The sequence below is a fragment of the Urocampus carinirostris genome, chromosome 3 (genome assembly GCF_059441175.1).
Source record: "Urocampus carinirostris isolate Australia breed hairy pipefish chromosome 3, RoL_Ucar_1.0, whole genome shotgun sequence".
NCBI classification, from domain to species: domain Eukaryota; kingdom Metazoa; phylum Chordata; class Actinopteri; order Syngnathiformes; family Syngnathidae; genus Urocampus; species Urocampus carinirostris.
Window position 1 is genome coordinate 12,382,247 of NC_142351.1, and position 12,008 is coordinate 12,394,254.

At 39.1% G+C, this 12,008-nt stretch overlaps 1 protein-coding gene across 1 annotated transcript; it reads right to left on the reverse strand.

The window, feature by feature from the left end:
- Positions 1-149: 149 nt before the first annotated feature.
- LOC148368713 (uncharacterized) lies at positions 150-10,822 on the reverse strand. Its single transcript, XM_088329782.1, has 4 exons — positions 10,457-10,822; positions 6,215-6,669; positions 4,456-4,618; positions 150-2,237 (listed from the first exon to the last, which is right to left on the reverse strand). The coding sequence occupies exons 1-4, from the start codon at positions 10,733-10,735 to the stop codon at positions 1,887-1,889; spliced, it is 1,248 nt and encodes a 415-aa protein (XP_088185908.1). The 5' UTR covers positions 10,736-10,822; the 3' UTR covers positions 150-1,886.
- Positions 10,823-12,008: the final 1,186 nt, after the last annotated feature.

The window sequence follows — 12,008 nt, forward strand, 5'->3', positions numbered from 1 at the left end:
AACGTAACTCTACATTTTACTCAGGCTGTAGTAAAGCGGTGATAATTTGCAATTTGAAGCTTTTGGTTTTGATTATTTCAATCATTATTTGACAGAAAAGTGCACATTTTTGGAAACTTTTATTCAATTCTTTTATTTGCTAAACAAACAAATTTTCTTGAGACTGCAACCAGTTTCAATATACTATATATTGAAAAATGGTGGCTACAATGTATTGTATATTAAGTGTAGAAAAACAATAATGGTCTCTACTGCAGTGAAATCATGGGTTCTCTTGGAACTGACCCTTGGGACACACTGTACTAGCAGTCTCCTCAATATACAAATACTGTGTAACAGTCCATAGTCTAAAACCGCAATACAATGGAGCACATGTTTCAGTGTACTTTTCCAATCGTCTTTCAACTTCTAGCTATTCATCTGTGTGGTTGTGTGTGCACAACTGTCACCAAGTTCCATAAATGTATGTTAGCACAGATTTTATTTGGTCTATAAGAAAAGTTCGTACACATAGACATCCAGCCCAAAGATATTTTTTTTTTTCAAAGAAAGGCATAGAATTGCTGACAACAGGTCAATGGGCCCAAAATGGGCCCATGCCAAACCTGGACACTCAATGACTAACCTACAGTATGTTAGATATGACACCTAGTCATTTACAAACCTGAACAAATGTGTTTAATTCAAATACAATTCGAACTTAAAGTTCACCTTAGTTAAGTCAGGGGCTAAGCAATGCTTAGAAGGAATACTGTATGACAGTCTTGTAAACAAGTCTAGTCAACTTGAATGCACAACATTGTTTCAAAGCATTTTCCAAAAACCACTCCCTTTTCTGCATTGCATATATATTTTTTTATGTTCGATTGTCAGCATCCCTGATAAGTGTCAGGTCTCACCAATTGAGATCATGTTATGATGTAACAAGTTGGTGCTAAAATGGGGGTACGTGAGCTTTCAACGGTGGGTCTTTTTATGATAGCGCACTATCTGAGCACATACAGTTAGGCTTCCAATGTTTTTATTTTTGGACTTTCCTTGGCTAGATGATCTAAATAAATTATAAACACTGTTAAGTGCTTCATGGCAAAAACTCCAAAATCCAGGGGCGGAATAACTTAAATAACTGCAGACAGAACCTGGAAAATCAAGTGTTCTGCAGAGCAATATCAATTGTTTCTATATTAGCTATCCACATGCACTATAAATAAGCACCACACATCGAAAATGTGTCCACCTAAGACTAATGTTGAAAAAAGAACCTAAACATTTTTACTTTAAAAATTTTGTTCACATTTACTTTTCAGTAAGGGATGTTTAAAAACACATTTTCAGACCATTACCGTCGATTAATCATACTGATAATACATGCCAATTATCTTTCGCCATAAAAAATGACCGACATTCAGGAAATACCTTTAGAACGCGACATTATTTTTTCCTAATTTGCTACACAAATTTTAACACTGAAGCCTAATGCCTAATGTGCTATTTCTGATGAAAAGCACACTTCCAAGACAGGAGTGAAAAAAAACATTACTCTACCCCTAACAACAAATTTTATTTGGGTGCGCTGAAACAATATACTGAAGGGAAAGAAAGTGTTTAAGAATAAGGCTTAGGAGATTTGTCAGGATATGGGCAGATAGCCTGAAAAATTCTTCAGAATAGAGAATTCATCAACTAGCGGACCGTCGAAGGGCACATTTGCTAACTGACGTCTGCCGCAGACACTGGTGACTCTATATTTGTCTCCCCATGATTGTTGACGGAAGTGTTTTGTCCCCTCTTCTGACACAAAAAATAAGACTAAGAGTAGCGGCAATGTCATAGTGCAATGACAGTTATTATAATTTCTCTTACTGCTTCAAACATTGTATTGGGCTCTAATTGACCTCGAGCTCCACGAAGTTGCCAAGTTCTTCTTCAGATTTAACTAGTTCAGCATCTATCAAGCTGTCGTCATTGTGATCCTCCTCCTCTGATTTGTTATCACTGTCATCAAGCAATAAGTCCTTCAGTATCTCCTCTTCATTACTCAGAATCTCCTCCATTTCTGCGTGTGTTGCATCAATGTCTGGAGAGGTAAACTGAAGTTCTTTATAATCATTGGAAGCTTCCTGTGCCAGCTCAACCAAGTCGGACTCTGCAGCTTCATGATCTTTCTCAACAACAGGAGCTGAATTTTCTTCAGCGTGCTTCTCGGGCTGTGGTACATCTTCAGAATCTCCCGCCAACTTGAAATAGAAAAAAAGAAATGCATTCTCATCAGTGCAATCGGAAAACTGCCGACCAGCGTTGGGACTAACGTGTTACAAAGGAACGCAATTGCTTTCCTCTGTTTTAATAACATTTAGTAACTACTGCCATTACTTCATGATATGTTACTGTGATAATTAACTACTGGACACAGAGCTGGACAGCCTGACAACCGGAGCTGAGAGACGGGCACTGAAAAAGCTGCGGTCAATCATGGACAATTCATCTCATCCACTACACAGCATTATATCCAGACAGAAGAGCAGCTTCAGCGACAGACTGTTCTCACTGTCTTGTACCACGGACAGACTGAAGAGATCTTTTCTTCCTCATGGCATGAGGCTCTTTAACTCCACCTGGCGGAGTAAAGGCCCACATTAAACCACACCCCCTACATTCCATACTACCGCATTTTTATTGCTGTGTGTATTTTATGTCGCACTATTTAAATACTCTATACAACACGCTACAGTGGGTATTAGCACGTCACATTGGGTATTTGTATATTGTATTCCTTTTGCTTTATTATTGTATTGTTCTCAGTGCAGGGATGCTGCTGGAAATGTGAATTTCCCTGCGGGGATGAATAAAGTATCTATATATCTATCTATCTATCATTAAATGTGGATCATGGATTAAAATGCCCTCCAAGAAGTGGACACCCCTACATGACTCAGGTTGATACATGCAACCCTCGGACTGCCACCAACATTTTTTGAGAGGGTAGGCATTTTATAGGGACCTAAAACGTACACTAAACCCTAACTAAATACAGTTATGGTGGGTCGTGTCAATTAAAGAGTACGAGAATGCAGATTTTTTTCCTCATGCAGATATTATATTTTATATACATCTAGGAGAAATTCACAACTGTATTAAAAAATACTCAAATCAAGGGGTCATCTCACATGTGGTTTTGTGTCACCAATAGCAAATGGTAGGCACTGTGTGGCTTTTACAGGGACACTAAACCAACCGGAATTCAATGTGGCAAACAAATGAAAGATGCGGTGAAAGTGTGCTGATTTTTTATGTCTTTAGCTGTAAAATCGATTTTGCAATACATCGTGCTTAGCGAAAAAACTAAAATGTCTTGGACAGTACCCAGAAATGGAGAAGGAGATCTTCAAGTGGTTTGAAGCCCAGAGACAAATAAGATATTGAGTGTCTAGGCTAAGTGTTTGTTTGCAAGCCAAGACACATGTAGGCTTCACTCCACTCTTTGATGTACAAGTTTTCTTCCATTACTTTTATTATCCGGTTATTTCAAAGCAGTTTTAGGGGGTAGGCTTCCTTGGAAGTATATACACCGTATTTTGTAACTTGATAGCTAATTTTGGAGTAATGCGCTACTTTTAAGTGTCAGTAATCTGGGGGATAATTGAACTCCTTTGAAAGTATCATAACTAGTAACTGTGACCAACTACTGTTTTTCAGTAATGAGCCAAACACTGATCAAACGAGAGACCGTGTGGATTCTCAATATTAAGTTAATTTGTCATTTGAGCACCTTCAATCTTGAAACAAATGTGGGACTTTCCTGTTAAATTTGGCCCTCCGAGAATTCACCCACTGACTTAAGCCCTTTCCTCATATACACTTCTGAGGTCGGATCAAGTTGCAGGCTAATAAAAGCTGTGCGGTGAACCCCCGTTATTCACTAGAGTAGAAATTGGCTCGGACCACAAACGGTACATTCTTCAACTATATATTTATATCCATTCATCTACAGCTCTGCTTATCATCAGTAGGGTCGCGGGGGTTCTGGAGCTCATCCCAGCTATCTTCGGGCAGTGGGAAGGAGAAGCTCTGAATTTATATCTATATTTTAGAAGAAAAACACACGAAGGCTTGTTGAAAGTTCTGAATATTTGACTCATTCAGCATTCTTGTGAACGGAAACATTTTCCCTGGTGCAATTGAATATGTCAGGGCAGAAAGTAGAGTTGAACATAGATCCTCATGCCTAAGTGGTGCCATACTTTGTGTGAATTGATTTGAGCTATAGTTTTTATTAAATCGAATTTGTCATTACAATGACAACAGTTAAGAGATGATTTATGATAACTGCCATCTAAGAAACGGAGAAACAAAAGGAAAGTTCCCCAGCAATGCATCACTAAACAAATCTGTAAGAATATGAGAACTACACACTAGTCTCACCCACTTCACATAGCCCATCAGATTTTTCAATACCTGCGTAACCTGCCATTGTAGGTTCCCCAATTGAGTCCTCAGTTCTGCATAAAGGTTTTGGGTGGCAGAGTTCTGTTCTCGAATGCTCATTTGAAGAGTGCTGATCTGTTCCTCCACGTCAACCTGCTGGAGCTGCTCAGGGTCTTCATTCGGCAATGATTTTCTGAAAAAACAAGTGCGAGAATTTTTGTTGAATGCATTGCATGATTAGAATTAGAATTGTCTTCAATGTTCTTGATAGCAACATAGTGAACATGGTTTGCAATGAGATTAAACATGGCACACCAGGATAAAGACTTAGGAGAATAAAACAAGATAAAAAGGTTGTCAGGATAAATAGGCAAAACTATTTATGAGGTAGCGCTTGGGGACTGGAACTGGTTGTAATAATAGAGCAAAAATAGTACATTGTAACAATAGTCAATGCAACAGTAGATAAATAACATCTAGCAGCATAAAAATCCCGAATAAGTCAATGGATAAGATGTGAAAACCCTGTTCTTCTACACAACTGGCAAGATATTTTTTTCACGATCTTAAATGCTTGTTAAGGGCGGTAATGACCATTGACTGGTAATGCTTGTTAGACCGTGTTCTAGCACCTACCAGATGGCAACAGGTCAAAGAGGTGTTGGCTGCATAGAGTGCCATTCATTCATTGTCAAATCGCTTATCTTCAGGAGTGTTATAATCAAACATAAGTGTAGTAACATGCGGATTGCAAAGTAGAGTAAAATCATACATGTTTTATGTATTTATGTATTATGTTTAAACTTGTTGTTTGATAACTATTCGTTTTTGTCTTTTATTTAGGCGTTCATGGGTGTTAAGTCATGTTTATTTGTATAGCCCTTAATCACAAAGTCTCAAAGGGCTGCGCAGACCACGGATTATTGCAAACCACAGACTAATATGACTCGATACCCTGAACTAAAACCTACATGAAGGCAAATAATTCAAAGATAACCTTAAACAAGCAGGCAAAACTGTGAAAAACGAAAGCCTGCGGGAATCGGAGAGGAGGCGGACTTGCTAACACGAGGTGGTGTATCCCTGGACACAAAGAAAAGATTTCCATCTGCCGCAGGGATGTCGAACTTTTGGACTAGCGTGTGACGTCATCCACTCCGCTACAAGCACCCCTAGGGCATCATGTTAATCTGTTAATAAACAACAGGGTAGACTGCTGGAAGTGTGAATTTCCCTACAGGGATGAATAAAGTATCTATCTATCCATCTATCTATTTAAAATATATATATCTTACCAGTTGCCCTGAAAACAGGCACTCATCTTATTTATCTACATATTTGGGAATTATTGTTGCTGCTAAATGCTATTGCATCACCTTTCATTAAACTATTCTTACGATGCATTATTTTTCCTTGCACTAATATTACAATTAGACTCCAAGCACTACCTAGTGAATAGTTTTTGCCTATTTATCCTGACATTATTTTTTTTATCATTTTAATTCTTTATTAAATGTATAACTTGAAGTGCTACGTCTAATCTTGTTGCAAACAATGTTCACTGCTGTGTGATCAATGACAAAGACAGTCCCATTTTTGGTCCTTCATAAACTGAGGCATGATAATGAAATATGCAGCCTCAGCATTTGAATAGATTTGTGTATTTTACGGTAATCATGAAGCCTAGCTACAGCAACTCGGAGGCACACGGCTTTGACAAATCAAACAATGTCATGGGTCAAAGGACGGGAGGCATTCGCTCCCAGCTCAGTAAGCCGCTTTCTCCAACCTGATCTCGGCCATCTCTGCCTGGCACGACGTCAGTTGAAGCTGCAAACCCGTCAAAACCGCGGTATGCTTCTTCAGAGTCTCCTTCAGAGTATCGACATCAGCCAGGACGGCTTCAGCTTCTTCCAGACGCTCCATCCCGGCTTCCAGCTGCTCAGCTAAGTCTGCGCTTGTCGTAGAGAGACCCCCCACCTGCTGGCCAACCCCCTGGAACTCCTCAAACTTCCCCTGGAGCTGCGCCTCCAGCTGGCTGAGCTGCTCAACTGAAACGGTGCTCCGCTGGATCTCTGCTAGGCGGGTTGTCATCTCCGTATTAAGGGATAACACCTGAGTGGGAAGATCGGACATTTTGAGCTGCTCTGCCGTAGCTAAGGCCTCGTCCACTTGTTTCCGGGCCAACGCATATGCATCTTCAAGGGCGCTGATGCGACTTTCTACATCACCTGAAACATGCACCTGAAACAAGACATACAGAAATTTGGGGATTGTTGTTAAACTCTAGCGTTTGTAAGAGATTTATACAACAGTGGTACATCTTTATAGGAGCACCTCTAAACACGAGAATTTTGGTTTACAGGTTTTTTTTTAAATAAGAGACTCTTGAGACTCTTTGTGATTAAGGGCTATACAAAAAAACAAACATGACTTTTAACAAAAAATCTTGCTTGCTATACGAAGGAAAATCCAGTTTACTAGAGGTCTCAAAGGATACAACTAGATACCACTTAGCGCAAGCGTCAGCTCGTCCAGTTTACTCATGAAAACTATTCCGGGCAAAACAATAAGAAATTGTATTGTAGACAATGTTGTGTGTACGTTCATTTAAAGTTACAGGAACTTTAATTTTAGGTGTGCAGTGAGTGCCAACCGCCGGACAAAATTATCCAAAGAGGTGCAAGAATTCTCTCAAAGCAAAAGCCCCAACTTGTACTTGCTCTTGGAGGAGATTCGAGAGCTTTCACTGAAAGATTTAGAATGTGCGACCACAGCTTAGACCAGCGGTCGGGAACCTTTTTGACGATTGTTGTTAACCCCTAATTCCTTGTAACCATGTACACCAATTTAATATGTAACTCATTATAAATACTGTATACATTTTATTTTCTTTGTATTTTTTATGGCCTAAAGGGCAGGATTTCCAATCATCAATAAGGAGAAGAATTGGTTGAAGTTTAAAGGTATGAGATTGGGAGACGTTTGATAATTCATAAGCACTTACCATACACTTAAAATTAAAGTTACTGTAACTTTAAATGAATGTGCGCACAAAAATCTTTTACATACAATTTTCTATGTTTTTGCTTGTAGAAGTTTTCGGTAAAAATATTACTTTTAGCAAAGCTGTTCCGGGTGGAACACAAGAGGAAAGGAAAATGGGGGAACTAGGGGTAGAGGTAAAATCTCGGGACTGGACCCGAACCCAGCCAAACCCGGCCTGAGTTTTGATCTGCACTCACAGCATGCACTGACCTTTACTCAGTTATTCGTATGACTACTTTTTACTTCTACTTGAGCGATATTATTCTGCAGTAACTTTACTTTTACTCGAGTAACACATTTGGGCGCTGCACGTAGGCGCCAAAATATGTACTTTGGTGCTGCACTTAGGGGCCGAGCGTACTTTGGCGCCGAAGTGCACGTTTGATTTGAGGTACCGAACCCAAAGTAGTACCTTGGTGCTGCACTTCAGCGCTGCACTTCAACTGGAGCGCTCACTTTGGCGCCAAAGTACACACGGCCCAGAGTTGCAGCCCCGTCCTGCATACCCCCCCAAAAAGTTAATCGGTTGGGTTCAGGCTTTTACACCCGTAAGCCGGGTCGTTTTTTTCTAGGCCTAATCTTACCACTAACAAGGGAAGTGCTGGAAAGTGACTTCATGGTCGTCCTAGCATTTTTTTTTTCTTATTTGTTTGTGTAATATGTAAATTGTGAACATGGAAAAGGCCGGTTTCCAGTGCAGTCCGAAAACCAAGAAAGATGAAAAAAATTGATAATTAATTTGAGCGTGACTAAGAAATACAAGTACAAAAGACGTTTGACAGAGGCTGCAATGATGACACGAGCCAGGAGATGGCGGCACGAGTAAAATAAGTTAAATTCAGTACAGCTCCTTTTAGTAACTGGGACGGTGTGCTATATTCTTCGATATTAGACCAGTGTCTGAAATAATATCTGCCCGGACGCCCGAGGCGTGCATCTTTTACGTCAACTGTATAACTTACAAAACGTCTTCTTGAAAAAAAACACTTTTTCGAGAAAAAAACAAATGTTTTTATTTATTTATTTATTTTTTAAATCAAAAGTTTGCTTTATTCCGATTTGGAGATCGTTGTTCGGTTTGGAAATTTCGGAATTTTAATTTCGGTTCGTTTGTTTTTTTGCATACTCTGCAGCCAATCGGAAACCTGCGTCGAATAACGTCGTGCTTCCGGACTTTCCCGAGCATTATAAGGTCGTGCATTTGCATATCAATTTCCAAACTAAATGCACAGAGAACACAAAAAAAAAACGGTTAAGTTGTTAGGATTCAAACAAAAAACCTCAGCCCCAAAAGAAATATTCAAAAGAAGCTTACAAAATTTATGACGCTACAAAACGTAAACGTACATCAAAAGCATCGTGGAAAGAGGAGTTCACGTGGCTTGTAGCAGATGACGCAACGCAAACATTGCATTAATGAAGATGAATTAATACAGGTACATACTGATGGCAGATGGAAAACAGCGATGTCACATACATGCAATGAATGTTATAAGTAGATTTATAATCAACTTAATTTAAAGTGTTGTTCTGTTAATATTCTTATCATCAATCCTTAAAACTTTGCAACAATGGTTTTTGCGATGAGTCGTCCTATTGTGTTTCAAGTTGTGAAAAATGGGGCGGGCAACTTTATGGCTGGGCAGGCAACTTTTCAGAGTTGTCTGGCCTGGTGTCCGGTAACTTTTTGTCATGAGTTTCAAACACTGATAAGACGCAGGGTTTGGCATTATTATTAAACATTTGACGAAATCATCAAATGTCGCGCAATAAAACAAAACGCACTGAAGGATTAGCTTTTGTTTGGGGATCAAGTTTGGCAATTTTTTTTTCTTAAAATATACGGTGAGGTTTTGACTGAAAACCCCCTTCACTAATAGGCACTAAATAAAACACACTGTCCCTTTAATTCTGAGCTCTAAATACTGACTGCCCTTGTGTTCCAGTATCATTTAAACCACACACTAAATTTAGCCGTCGTGCCACTCTATGGATCAAATCTGAGAAATATTCCTGATAATATTACAGTATATCAAAAGTAAGACACCATTCCATGGATTTAGATGTATTATCACAGACCCATTTCGAAAGAGTCGATGTATAAAGTAGTGTGTAGCAATGTTCCCTCTAATTTTCCACGGGTCTGAGCGTTCACACAAAGTTGGTGAGCAGCGCTTGAAACAACAGTGAGCAACCATAATTTTTTAGTGGAAGTACAATGTTGTCAACAAGATTCACTAGTTATAATTGGAAATTATTTGAATGCAACACAAACTTTTTCTTCTTTTTTTCCTGTTGGTTTTTTTCTACTTTTTTTAAAATTCCTTTAAAAAAAATCTCATTGTGTTTATTTTTTCAGAGCTGTTACTTTCTTCCTTTTGTTCTCTATTTACTTTTTTCCCACATTTATTTTCCTTTGTTCTAGCTTTTTTCTAAATGTTTCCATCTTTTTTCTCTTTTTTTTGTTTCTTTTTTTCCTCAGCTTTTCACTAGTTTTTCCTTTTGGTATTTTTATCTTTTTCGTTCTATTCCCCTTTCCTTTAAGTCATTTTGTGCATCATTTTACATAATATTTGGTCATGTTGGGATTAAATAAGCAAAAACAAACCCGAAGAGCCGTTTAGGACACGAAAGAGCCGGTTCCTGTTAGCGAGCCGAGCCGAAGAAGCCGGTTCCCCGACAAACTCTACTAACTTTACTCAACTTCGTTCTACTTCGACTCGACTTCAAAATACCGCATTTAGGACACAACGTCAGGGGAACCCGTGTATTTTTACCTTCATGCACTGTAACTTTGACTTAAGTCGCTTCTTAATTAGTAATTTTGAGCCCTCATTTTTGTGCGCTGGCTAGATGTTCTTGTGCGCTGAGAATGTGCGAGCAGTGCGCAATTACACACGCGCGCAGCTTAGAGGGAACACTGGTGTGTAGGTTAAGTCAAGTGAGTCAAGTCAACTTCCATGCAACATTTGAGAATTGTTACCTTCTCACTAGTCTGTTGCAAGTTCTCCTGTGCCCCTTGCAGTTGAGCCACCTTCATCTGCATGCCGGTTAGGGTATCTGTCAAGTGGGTCAAAGTTTGGTGCTGCTGGTAGCAGAACCACGCGCCAGTTACGACGCCTAATGCAACCACGAGGGTGACCAACAGCACCGGCGTGTAACTGATCGCTCCAGTCCGAACATCAGACTCCGGGATTCCACTTTTTACCGTGTCCTCTTCGATTTTGTGGTTGCTTTTCCCCTTTCGGTGTTTGGCCGTCATTGTGCCCACATAGAGGACACCGTGTTCCGTGGGAGTGGGAGGGGGTGAGAAAGGGTGATGGTGGTAGTCCAAGCGTTGCTGTGAGAGTGGTGGCTGCAAGCCTAACACGAGATGGGAGGAAGGGAAGGGGGCGTGATTATTGCTCCATTCAGAAAGCGCCCCCTTGCCTCGACCTGGGAACGATAGTCCACGCGCAGGGTTGTGTAGGGTTACTTTAACTGGATTACTTTCAATTTCTTTTGGATTACTCCAATACCAAATATGCTAATAAATATGAAATATAAAATGACTAAATTTTGTGCAGGCTTGGGGAGTAACGAAATACATCGAAAGGCAAAAATGATTTTGGCAAGCGGTTTGGATTTATTTTCATTTTGTTTCAGTCGCATTTTATGTTCGTTTTGCCGGAGATCAAATAGATCAAAGCCAGGAGAGAAAGCTTACCACGTGTTGTGAGTCATCATTTTATTCATATTTAGTTTATTTTGTCTTTTATTAGCATATTTGGTATTGGAATAATCCAAAAGTAATCCAGTTAAAGTAACCCTACCCAACCCTGTCGACGCGCGTTGACCAGGAGCCATGGAGGTAGATTTGCGTCTCTATTATTTAATCCCAAACAAATGGTTTCAAAAAAAAAAAAAAAAAAACTTCGCTCCAATAAAAAAAAAGTGTAGAAGGCAAAATCTATCAAAATATATCAATGCAAAATAATACTAATAATAATCAAATAATTGCATTTCAACACTTTTTTTATTGAAAATGTCATATGTTTATGTTATTATGATTCAATCGGGAAAAAAACACATTTCACCACTTTTTTACTTTATTCAAGGAAAAGGTTAAATAAAAAAACAAAACATTCCAATGACTTTTATTATTTTGTATTTTATCTTCAGGGTTGGGTAGGGTTACTTTAACTTGAGAACTTTCAATTACTTTTGGATTACTCCAATACCAAATATGCTAATAAAAGACAAAAGAAACTAAATATGAATAAAATGGTGACTCACAACACATGGTAAGCTTTCTCTCCTGGCTTTGATCTCTTTGATCTCCGGCAAAACTGACATAAAATGTGACAGAAACAAAATGAAAATAAATCCAAACAGCTTGCCAACATCATTTTTGCCGTTCCATGTGTTCCGTTACTCCCCAAGCCTGCACAAAATTTAGTAATTTTAATCATAGTTTCTTCCTTATTTTACAGATTAGTCTGTTGTTTATCCATCCATCCATTAGCTGCAGCGCTTATCCTCAGTAGGGTCACGGG